The sequence below is a fragment of the Pelodiscus sinensis genome, chromosome 19, assembly GCF_052426305.1.
Source record: "Pelodiscus sinensis isolate ZL-2025 chromosome 19, ASM5242630v1, whole genome shotgun sequence".
NCBI lineage: Eukaryota > Metazoa > Chordata > Testudines > Trionychidae > Pelodiscus > Pelodiscus sinensis.
The window spans coordinates 5,894,469-5,906,592 of record NC_143070.1 but is presented as its reverse complement, the minus strand read 5'-3'; the positions used below and the strand labels follow the sequence as shown (position 1 = coordinate 5,906,592).

The 12,124-nt window shown below is 52.5% G+C and overlaps 1 protein-coding gene across 3 annotated transcripts; it reads left to right on the top strand.

Annotated features, from left to right (window-relative positions):
• The first annotated feature begins 1,712 nt into the window (after positions 1 to 1,712).
• LOC112547587 (uncharacterized) lies at positions 1,713 to 8,745 on the top strand. 3 transcript variants are annotated; one of them, XR_016347308.1, is made up of 5 exons: positions 1,713 to 1,911; positions 3,140 to 3,266; positions 3,804 to 3,917; positions 4,226 to 7,684; positions 8,092 to 8,227. XR_016347308.1 is itself a non-coding variant. In XM_075913866.2 (5 exons), exons 1-5 carry the CDS (start codon positions 1,888 to 1,890, stop codon positions 8,511 to 8,513), a joined length of 867 nt encoding a protein of 288 aa, XP_075769981.2. In that variant the 5' UTR covers positions 1,713 to 1,887; the 3' UTR covers positions 8,514 to 8,745. The 3 variants fall into 3 exon arrangements, 1 of the variants encoding a protein (XP_075769981.2); XM_075913866.2 differs by having other exon boundaries at positions 4,226 to 4,405; positions 8,092 to 8,745; XR_016347309.1 differs by having other exon boundaries at positions 1,873 to 1,911; positions 4,229 to 7,684.
• The last annotated feature ends 3,379 nt before the right edge of the window (positions 8,746 to 12,124 follow it).

Here is a 12,124-nt window from a genome sequence, read left to right as displayed (position 1 = left end):
GCTCAAGAGAGCATCTACACTGGCACAGATGCTTTTGTGCAAAAGCACATCTCTTGCGCAAAGTGTAGACGCTCTCTTGCACAAATACTTTAACGCAAAAAATCTTGCGTTAAAAGTATTTGCGCAAAATCTTGCCAATAGAGACGTAGCCTAAGGCGACGTCTAGACTGGCATGATTTTCCACAAATGCTTTTAATGGAAAAGTTTTCTGTTAAAAGCATTTGCGGAAAAGAGCGTCTAGAGGGGCACGGACGCTTTTCTGCAAAAGCACTTTTTGTGGAAAAGCGTCCGTGGCCAATCTAGACGCACTTTTGCACAAAACAAATCTGAGCTGTCTACACTGGCCCTTTTGCGCAAAAGCTTTGCTGCTCCACCCTGTGCCCACCAAACATCCCCCCCCCCCTGGGCTGGCTGCTCCCGAGGGGTCTGTGAGCGGGGCAGATCCAGGCCCAGGGGCGCAGCGCAGCGCGGATGGCGGGTGTCTCGCTAGGACCCAGCAGCAGCAGCAGCAGCAGCAGGCGCGGGGGGAGCGATCGCTGGCTCCGGCCCGGCCGCAGGAAGCGACTCGCCGCCGCTGCTCGCGGGGACTCTGGGGCCAGGCTCCGGGCCGGATCCCCGAGCCCCGGCGGGGGCTGCTGCGGGGCCCCGGAGCCCGGGCTGCAGCCGGGAGGGGGAATCTCCGGCCGGGCCAGTCCCGCTGCTCCCTCCCCAGGAGCCTCTCCCCGGGCAGCGCCCCCAGCCCGGCCAGGCCCTGCCCGGCCCAGCCCCTGCCCCAGGGCGGGCAGCGCTTGGGGGGCAGGTAAGAGAGACCCCCCGGGAGCGGCGCCCCGGTGCCCCCGGGCTGCAGGGGGAGGGGTTGGCCCCGGGCTGCTCCCGGCGGAGCTGGCTGCGAGTCCCCGCCCGGGCCCGGGGCAGCTGCCGCCAGCCTCGGCAGGGCGCGGTGGGGGGGTCAAGCGTGGGGAGGGCTGGGGAGGGGGCGGGCGCAGGGGGCACCAGGGATATTAAAATGTGCTGATTTGCTTACCACGAACCCAGTGAAATGTTCAATCATGACACCCGGCGGGGGTGGGGGGGCTCCTCTCCGCACCCCCTCCCCGTGTTGCTGCTTCTGGTACTGAGGCAGCAGCGTGTGTGTGGGAGGGGAGGCGGGGGGGACTGGGTGTAACATTTGCAGGGTTGCACTGGCACATCGCTTGATGGCGGGTACTTGAGGCTAAGGGCAGAGGTGAGGGGATGGGGAGGGGTAGGCTTGGGCTGTGGGGGGCGTGCAGGGGAGAGGATTGGGATGTGGGGTGCAGAGAGAGTCCTCCCTACACACACTCACTTTCACTGCACCACCTAGGGCCAAGGGAGAGGCATCTCTCCAGGGCCGCAGCTCCAGTGGGCCATGCTGGGAGAGGGGTGCCGGTCCCCCCCATTACGTGTCATTTCCTCAGATGCCTGAAGGGACCATAACTGAAAAGAGAGGGGACAGACATAGGGAGCATGGCACTTGCATTCAGAAGGCGGCAGGGCGCGGGGGGAGGAGGGGATGGCTGTTACTAGACATGTTGTGTATTTGTTTCCCAGCGAGTCTGGGATGTTTCCATTGGGGGCAAGTCTCCTGCTGTGACCACGTTCAAAGGGGCTCCATGGGTTTTGTTCTGGCGGGAGGGGCAGGGCAGGGCCAGTTGGCGGGGGGGTGACAAACTCACTGGGTTTCTTCCCAGCAGGGCAGAGCCAGAGAGTCCCAGCACGTGTCTGCAGGGGCAGAGCCTTTCGGGGGGGGCAACAGGGACTCAGGCCCCTTCTGACACCTCCCCCATCGCCCCTCTTGCCCAACAGGCCAAGGAGACACGTCGAGAGTTCGCTCCAGAGCGCCCGTCTGCCAGGGGCCAGGGCCGGGCAATGGCCGGGATGGAGCCGGCTCAGGTAGGGGGTTTAGGGCGCTGCTTGGCGGGGGGATGGAGGGAGGGACAGGGAGGAGACAGTGGAATAAAGCTGCTGAGTTTCTGAGCAGGCCCATGGGCAGGGTGTGGCCGCGCCCCCATTTCTAACCCAGCCCCCCCTTGGGCAGTGCTGGGTAAATGGCCTAGACTCCCAATGCTGGGACCTGAGCCCCCAGCCAGAGGTTGCTGGGAAACACAAAGGGAAGCTGCCGGGATTCCTGTCCCTGCCTGTGGCTCAGAGCTCGGCTTCCACCTCAGCCTCTGGCTAGCAGGTGTGTGGCCAGGGAGAAGTAGGGATGTGAAGGACTAGTTGACTACCCGATAAGCACCAGGATAGTTGTGTAATCATAAAACCATAGAGCTGGAAGAGACCTCAGAAGGTCATCAAGTCCAGCCCCCTGCTCCAGGCAGGACCAATCCCAACGAAATCAACCCAGCCAGGGCTTTGTCAAGCCGAGACTTAAACACCTCTAGGGATGGAGACTCCACTACTTCCCTAGGGAACCCGTTCCAGTGCTTCACCACCCTCCTACTGAAGTAGTTTTTCCTAATATCCAACCTGGACCTCTCCCACCACAACTTGAGACCATTGTTCCTTGTTCTGCCATCTGTCACTACTGGGAACAGCCTCTCTCCATCCTCTTTGGAACCTCCCTTCAGGAAGTTGAAGGCTGCTATCAAATCCCCCCTCACTCTTCTCTTCTGCAGACTAAAACCCAAATCCCTCAGTCTCTCCTCATAGGTCATGTGCTCCAGCCCCCCAATTGCTCCCATGGCCCTTGTTGCCTGTATCAGATAGAGGCAGCAGGGGCAGAGGAGAAAAGGAGGGGGGGGAGACTTCAAAGTGGCAGCATCTCACAGAGCCCCAGGATCAGCTCCCCAGGCTCTGCACAGTGCTGCCGGTTTGAAATGCCGCACGGAGCCCCCAGCTGACCCCGGGCTTCGGTGCTTTCGCCTTTGAAATGTAGCAGCAGCCATACGAATATTGCTACACTCCAAAAGAGGAGGTGCCCTATCGAATATTGGATTAGTCAATTACCCAGTACTTAGCATCCTTAACGAGAAGGCCCTTATCCTCTGCTGAGGGGGATGAGAATGTCTCTGCCCATCCCCAGAAGCCTCCTGGCTGCTCTAAATAGGCTTGGGATGGGATTTTACAAGTATTGTGGCTGGGGCTGCAGGCAGTGGGTGAGGGACTCTTGTTGTTGCAGATGCGGGTGACCTTCGAGGAGGTGGCTGTGTATTTCACCCAGGGGCAGGGGGCGCTGCTGGGCCCCGCTCAGAGAGTCCTCTACAGGGACGTCATGCAGGAGAACTACGAGGCGGTGACCTCGCTGGGTAAGGGCGTCCTGGCCCCTCGGGGATTAGGAGCCGTGGGGACTGCGTGTCCGACACGGGTCAGGTTCTTCCCTGCTCAGGTGGCCTGGACAGGAATGGGTTCCATGGGCACAGCTGCCGGGCGAGAGCGACTTGCATCTCCGTGCCCTGTGCAGTGAGACCAGGGTGTCAAACCCTAATGGACGTGCTAAATCATCCCCACCCGGCCCCTCTAGATTTCAAGGCGGAGGGGCCATGTATACTCCTGTCTGTGTTGTTTCTCACTCACGACCAATTTAACTGAAGAGCTGTAAGTATCAGCAAGGCCCCAGACTGCCCAGATCCTGGGAAATCCTAGTGAGGGCGTCACAATTCCTCTTCCCTCCCCACACGTCTGCCTCTCCCCAGGGGGCTCAGTGACCATGTTCCCATCCTCTTGGGTTGCACATTCCCCAGCAGAGCCCAGGGGCAGGTTCCACTCACGGAATGTCCCTTGGGACAGACGCTTTCCCCACCCTCTACGCGCCCTGATCTGCTCTGATTTCACCCCCTGTGCAGGGTTTCCCGTTCCCAAACCTGAGCTGATCGCCCGGCTGGAACGAGGGGAAGAGCCCTGGGTGCCCGATCGCCAGGCCAGGGAGGAAAGAGAGATCCTGAGAGGCTCCCGCACAGGTGAGGACTGACACAGAAACCAGCTAGTGAATGAAGGAAAAAGTTAAGAGTCCCAAAAATGAAGTATCAGTAATTGCCCTCAGGACTTCCTCCTTTTATGCAGGCAGGGTCTTGTCAGCAGATATTGTTCATGGTTTCTCACCAGTCCTATTACCTGCAGGACCTTCCTTCCCTTTGAGTGTTTGTGTGGGAAGAGGTGGGAAGATTCAGTTGCTCATTCTGTACAACTTCAGTGTGTTGGGTTCACCTTGGTGCTGTTCCTCTTTCTCCCCAGCTCAATGACTCCTGCCTCTTTTTCTCTCTCCCAGCAGGTGTTCAGACAGTGCATATAAAGGAGGAAGAGTCTCAATATGAGGAAGATCCAGGGGAAATGGAACCGCAGGCGACCTTTGTGGGAAGAGCTGAAGAGAATGTTTCCCAGTGCCTGGAACAGGGAGAAGCCTGGGGAAATTGGCCCAGGCCGGACAGGCTGCTGGAAAATAACCCAAGTGAGCAAATGGATGAACCTGTTAAATGCGGAGAAGGACACAAGGATCCCACAACCCAGCAGACAAAGCCCAAGGAAGAGAAACACCAGGAATGGCTCGGTTATGGGAAGGGATTTATTGTGAGCCCAGAGCTAATTTCAGTGCAGACAGTAGGTGCTGGGGAGAAACCCCTTCAATGCTTGGACCATGGGAAAAGCATCAATAGCAGCTCAGATCTTAATAGTGGCAGTAGAAGCCAAATGGGAAAGAGAGGCTCTCGGTGTCCCAAGGGAGGGAACGGTTTGAATTGGAAGTCAGCACAGGTGACACATGAGAGAAGCCGTACAGAAAAAAACCCCAGTAAATGTGTCGCGTGTGGGAAATGTTTCAAAGGGAGATCAGCTCTGATTAAACATCAAGCCGTCCACCCAGTAGACAGTCCCCATAAGACTTCAGGTTGCGGAAAAAGTTTTCTTCAGAGCTCGGTCCTCCTTAAACCTCAAGCGGTGTGCTCTGGAGAGAGACCCTATAAATGCTCAGACTGTGGGAAAAGTTTCAAATGGAAATCTGCCCTTGTTTCACATCAAAAAACTCACACAGGAGAGAGACCCCATCAGTGCTTAATCTGTGGAAAAAGTTTTACACGGAAGTCATCCCTTGTTTTACATCTGAAAATCCATACAGGGGACAGACCCTATAAGTGCTTAGACTGTGAGAAAAGTTTCATACAAAGGTCCGACCTCGTTAAACATCAGGCCATCCACACGGGAGAGAGATCCCATAAATGCTTGGAATGTGAGAAAAGTTTCACAGAGAGGTCATCTCTTCTCTCTCATCAGGCAATCCACACTGGAGAGAAACCCTATAAGTGCTTGGAGTGTGGGAAAGGTTTCATATGGAAGGCATCTCTTGTTTCACACCAGGCAGTCCACACAGGAGAGAAACCCCATAAGTGCTTAGACTGTGGGAAGAGTTTCATATTGAGGTGTGAACTTATTAAACATCAGGCAGTCCACACGGGAGAGAGACCCTATAAATGCTTGGAGTGTGGAAAATCTTTCAATTGGAAATTCAAACTTGTTAATCATCAGGCAGTCCACACAGGAGAGAGACCACATAAGTGCCTGGAGTGTGGAAGAAGTTTCATACGGAGGAGAAACCTTCTTAAACATCAGGCCGTCCACACAGCAGAGAGGCCTCATAAGTGCTTGGAGTGTGGAAAAGCTTTCAGATGGAGATTTGATCTTGTTAACCATCAGGCAATTCACACAGGAGAGAGACCACATAAGTGCTTGGAGTGTGGGAAAAGTTTCATACGGAGGATCGACCTTGTTAAACATCAGGCAAGTCATACAGGAGAGAGACCCCATCGGTGCTTAGACTGTGGAAAAACATTCATTCATAAATCAAACCTAAATCAACATATGGCAGTCCACACAGGAGAAAAACCCCACAAGTGTGTCGATTGTGGGAAAAGTTTCCTACAGAGGTCATCCCTTGTTTTACATCAGAAAATCCACACAGGAGATAGACCCCATAAGTGCTTGTACTGTGGAAAAGGTTTCATAAGGAAGTCAGCGCTTACTCAACATCAGGCCATCCACACAGGAGAGGGATCCCACAAATGTTTAGACTGCGGAAAAAGATTCATATATAGGTCAAACCTCAATCAACATCTGGCAATGCACTCAGGAGAAAGACCCCACAAGTGCTTAGAGTGTGGGAAAAGTTTCAAAAGGAAGACAGAGCTTATTCAACATCAGGGAATCCACACAGGAGAGAGACCCCACAAGTGCTTGGAGTGTGGGAAAAGTTTCACACTGAGGGCAGCCCTTTTTACGCATCAGAAAATCCACACAGGAGAAAGACCTCATAAATGCTTAGACTGTGGGAAATGTTTCATACAGAGGTCAGACCTTGTTTTGCATCAGAAAATCCACACAGGAGAGAGACCCCATCAGTGCTTAGACTGTGGGAAAAGCTTCATAAGGAGGTCCGACCTCAGTAACCATCAGTTAATTCACACAGGTGCCAGAAACAATAAGTGTTAAGCCGTGAAAAGTCTTTCACATAGAGGTCTGACATTCTTCAACAACAGGCAATGCACATAGGAGAGAGAGCTCATAAGTGCTTAAGGCAGTAGAAAAAAATTTCATATGGAGGTCAGCCCTGGTTTCACACAGGAAAATCCACACAAGAGAAAGATCGCATAAGAGTTCCAACTGGAAAAGGTTCATGTGGCTCTCAACTATTCTTGGTCATTAGGCCATCCGCACAGGAGAGAGACCTCACCTGTGTTTAAACTGTGCAAAAAGTTTTATATAGAGTCAGAGCTTTGTAAACATCAAGTACTCCACAGAGAAGGGAGACCCCATAGGCTCTGGGAATATGGGAAATTGTTTCACTCTAAGGGTGTGTCTGGCCTACAGAGTTTTTTTCGAAAAAAGTGGCCTTTTTTCGTAAAAACTTCACCTGCGTCCAGACTGCTGCTGCGTTCTTTCGAAATTAAATTGAAAGAATGCCGCGGGTTTTTTGACAGCAGTAAACCTCCTTTTACGAGGAATAACACCTTTTTCAAAAAAGTTATTTTGAAGAAAGGCGTGTGTGGACGCGGGGAAACTGTTTTTTCCGAACAAAAAGCCTCCAGGAAAAAGCCCTGGTGGATACACTAGCTATATTCCTCGCACCTCTATTGTTCCTGTCAGCAGCCATGTTTTAAAGGCACAGGCATCCGGGCAGCTGTTTGTGTCAGGAAGCCAGCCACACCGCACGGCTCTTCCTGTCACAGTGTGACCCAGCCATGTCACAGCCCCAAGACCCCCCCTGGCCCTTCCAGGGAGACGGTCGAGGACCCACTCGGGCACCAGCATGGTCAGGGCCATAGATCAAGATTCTGCTTGAGCTCTGATCGGAGGAGGAATCCTTGCAGGCCCTCCAGTTGTGCTGCAGGAATGTGGACATTTATGGGTGCTTGGCCCAGGGACTGGCCAGGAGAGGGCAGCACCCCCGCACCTCAGACCAAATGCAGGCCAAGCTGAAAGAACTGAGGCAGGGGGTGCGCCAAGGCCTGAGATCAGAACTCCTACGATCTGGATCACATTCTGGGCGTTGGGGAAGCCCAGGCTCCATTACCGGAGCATAGAGTTGAGCAACCCCAGCAGCAGCAGTTAGGAGAGACAGGAGAGTGTCAGCTGGAGCTGGAGGAAGAGGACAACGACACAGTGACCCTGATCCCGAAGCCGGTCCCCCAGGCTCCAGAGGCCGCCTAGGCATCTTCGGACACCGGGGAGGGAACATCAGGCGAGTGCTGTGAGGTTGCGCCACACGCAGGGCAGGGGAGGCGGGTACCCAGTGGCCGATGCGCGAGCGACACGTGTAATGCTCAGCTTGGATAGCGTGCAGCTAGCCGTGCACGTGCAAACACGTACAGAGCAGTGTGCGGCACATGCGTGTGCGAGACGTGGTGCCGGGAGCCTTTCCCGGAACACACAGGGACGGGTTGGCAGTGTGCGGGGGAGGGGGACATATGGTCCCATTGGCACTTTGGGGGCCCTATGATGCTACGGCTGCTGCCCAGCTCACACGTAGTGTTACTTACAGACTCTCTGGGTCCCCTGTCTGAAGGAGAGTTCCTTAAAGCAAAGGCATGCCCTCGGGGACAGCGGGTGCATGCATGAATGATTGTCTCTTCCTGTTTTCCTCCACAGCCGGACCACCCACGCTAGAGGGTCGCAACATGCCAGCCCCACCACCATCCCGGACACATGGCACCCGCAGGCACTGGCGTCTCTACACAGACACTATAAAACAACGTGGAGTGGCCCTGCAGGAACTTAACAAGACTCTGCAAAAGAGGGCACAGGCAGAGGCCGTGTGGCACAAACAGCTGCTGGACGAGCTTGTCCAGCAGCGGACTTGCATCTGTCCCTGGTACCCGCTTCTCCTGCACGCCATGACTTTGCTCCTCCAAACCCCCGCTTCCCCCTTTGTACCCCCTCTCCCTCGGCGCTCCCAGACCCCATTCCTATCCAGCACACTACTATCTCTCGCCCCACCCGATCCCAAGACCATGGAGGTCCCCGGACGCAAGGCGGCAGGAGACTGTGGTCAGGAAGCACCGTGTGATTAGAACCCCCTCCTGTCTCTGTTTTACAGCCCCCCCGTCCAGGTTTTCAGCCCCCTCCCCCGCCCAGTTACAGAAAGTTGTGTTCATGTCACAAAACATTTATTTTTTAATAAAAACTTTGCTTTAGCAGAAAACTGTACAATGACAATAACGAGGTATATTTTAGCAACATTTAGCAATTTTTAGTTATTGATATTGATTAAAATATAACACGAATTTTTGTTTACAAACAAAACCTGGTGTTTCTCTCTTATTTCTGGAAAGAGGGTCAGGATGAGGGTTGTGGAGGGAAAGGTATTGGTGGGCCAGGCCCGAGCCTGCATAGGGGAAGCTATGGGGAGAGTCATTGGGCTCCTGAGAATCTCTCCTTCAGGGCCTCTCGGATGCAAAAGCCAGACTGGTGAGCCTGGCGGATGGTAGCTGTCCGGGGCTGCTCGAATTGTGTCCCCTCGCCATCAGGAACATTATTAAGGACCCAAAAGTAAACTATTCCACTGCATAGGAATGATCAGAAGTATGGCAAGAGACCACCTTGGTTTAACCAGGAGATCTTACATGATCAAACAATCAAAAAGGAGGTGTATAAAAAATGGAAACATGGTCAAAGTACAAAGGCTGAATATAAGCAAATAACACAGGTTTATAGGGTCAACATTAGAAAGGCGAAAACCCAAAGGGCGCATCTACAGTACAGCATTATTTCGAATGACGCACGTTATTGCAAAATAAGGGGAACATCCACACAGGAAGGCTGCTATTTCAAAATTATGTTGATATAGTGGGCGTCTTATTCCAAAACCGTCACCCCATATTTCACGAGGATTAACGCCTCTTTCGAAATTGTTCTTTCAAAATAGGGTGGACGCCAGCGCTGTGCTTATTTCGGAATAATTGGCCTCCAAGGCTTCTTACAGCTGCCCTAGTGGCCACTCTGTCCACTCACATCAAAACTCTATGGTTTCCCTTCCCCTGCAGCCTTTAAAGGTGCAGGCAGAAGGGAAGGTGTTTGTGGCACCACACCGACCCTACCAGTCCCATGCTACACAGCAAGAACTTTCCCTGCTGCCATGAGCGACTCCAGCACTCCCACTGAGCCCCTCCCCACCATGGCTGCAAGCACTCCGGCAGCCAGCTCCAAAGCCCCAGGCCAGGGGCAGAAGAAGAAGGCTCCTTCCTGGTCCGATGTGGAGATCCTGGATCTCATTTAGGTCTGGGGAGAGAAGGCTATTCTCCAGGATCTCCGCACCAGGTGCAAGAATATCAACATCTTCAGAAGGGCCACATGCACATCCAGGAGTAGGTGCGCTTGAAAATAAAAGAACTCAGGCAGGTCCTACACCAAGGCCAGGGCACAAAGTTCCCAATCAAGATTGGCATCCCAGACCTGCCGCTACTTTGAGCAGCTGTATCATATCCTGCGGGGGAAGGGGGGGGAGTTAATCCCTTCCCCTCTTCCCCCCCCCCCCCCATTGTTGGCTGTGGCCTGGAGATGCCCATCGTCAGCCTTCAGGAGGGCAGGGCTGTGGAGGAGAAGGAGGAGGAGGAACCAGACAGGACACGATGCCATACATCTAGGAGATCATCATCCCAGGATGTCTCCCAGAGTTTGGACGATCCCAGGAAAGGCCCATCAGATGAGTTCCATTACTTTCTCTAGAAAGGCAGTCGGAGGTGTGCTGCGGCAAACAACAGAATTCAAAATGGCCACTCTTAAAGGAGCAGGCGATCTTTTTTTTTTCTCAGTAACTTTTCCCTCCACCCTTTTTTTTTTTTTTTTTTTACACTCAACAAAAAATTCTTAGTGTTCCCCATAAAAGAAAAAAATTGTTTGGTGTTCCTTGGTCTTAAAAAGTTTAAGAAACACTACTCTAGATACATGTGGGGTTCTTCTGAGCCTGGGGCTCATGCGACAGCCTGTTATTTTGAAAGAAACCCCTTTGTTCAAAATAACCTTACTCCTCAAAAAACGAGGCTTAATTTAATTTGAAAGAAAAAGGGGTTTCTTTCAAAATAATCGTATCTACATGGAGTTCTTTATTTCAAAATCGGGTATTTCGAAACAATGGCGGTCCACAATTATGCAAATGAAGTGCAGGAAATTCAAATCCATGCTTCGTTTGCAATTTCGCTCATCTGCATTTGCATTCCTCTCTCGGAAGAGGAATGCAATGTAGACATACCTTGGGTTTTTCTCTGTTCCAAAAGGTGATTTGGTGCCATAGTTGGATATGAGAGGAGTGTGACAGGATGTAGTGCAGATGTACAGAGGGCATCATGAGACAAAATGTTCATTTGCCAGAATGGCCCTTTTCAATTTCACCTTTTCTACCCCGTCTCAGCTGCTTTGGTTTGGTTTTTTTTAAATGTTGACAATGGCAGTGATCAATCTCCATCAGTCCAGACTCTGAGGAAGCATCATTAGCAGTTGCAATTTGCCCTAAAGAGCTTTTACCATTACACACTCTGTCTATGTCTACACTAGAGGGTTTTGCGGGCAGAGTATGCTAATGAAGTGCTCATTAGCATTTGTTGCGCTGTCATTAGCATATTCTCTGCCCGAGGCTTTTTGCGCAAGAGGTTTTTGCACAAAAACAAGCAGCATAGACAGATCTGTTTTGCGCAAAAACTTTCTTTTGCGCACGATCCTTATGCCTCAAAACCTTCTAGTGTAGACGTAACCGCTGCATTTTCCAGTCCCGCCCCCATACTTAGCATTGGCACCCTTGACAGGGTCATCATCCTCTGAGCTCCCAGTAACAGCATTCACACCAAAGGGGGTAGCATCGGGGTATGTTTAGCTAGACTCAGACAACTGCCCAGAGTCACACACACACCCCTTCACAAATCTCCCTGTTAGTTCCAGGTAACACAAAAGAGTCACATTCATACTGGTTTGGGGGCTGATTGATGACATCAACCTAATATCTGCCTCATTACAATCAAAGCACTTTCCAACACTGTTATATATTGGTCTTCCAGAAGGATACAGCCTCTCCTCTTCTTCCCTTTCTGTTTTGATTTTAAGCTTACATCTGGCAACTTTCTCCGCAGCTATCCTGCCTCTTGTTCCATTTGCCTTTCCTGGGCTTTTGTAACAGGGCAGGCCAAGTCCTGTAGCTAGACAGGGTCATAGAGAAGTCCTCCAGACTGGCTAGAGGAGCTTGGAAGAAAGCAGCCAATCAGGGGCCAGAAAGGACTACATAAGAAGATGCAGTGCTGACCTGAAGGAGAGAGGACGAGGGATAACTGGCCTGACGGAGCGTCCCTGTGGGGAAAGCTGCTTAGAGACTATGAACTGGATGAGAGAGTCCTGCGCTAAGGGCAAAGGGAGCTGTCTCCAGCAAGGGGAGCCCTGGGAGCACCACTCTTGATGGAAGAAGGGCAACAACCTAAGAGACGTGTCTGGATTCAGAGACGGTCCACAGAGGGCACCCTTGTTAGAGGTGAACCCTGGCAGGGGTTGTGATTTCACACAGGAGCGAGCCACAAGGCTTTTAAAGAGACAGAGCAAACACACTCAACCAGACAGGGGTGCTCGCCGGGGCAGAGGGGGGAGAGGAAGGGAAGCAGGGGTGCCAACCCTGTTCCAGCTTTTCTTTCAGTGCTTTTGCGGA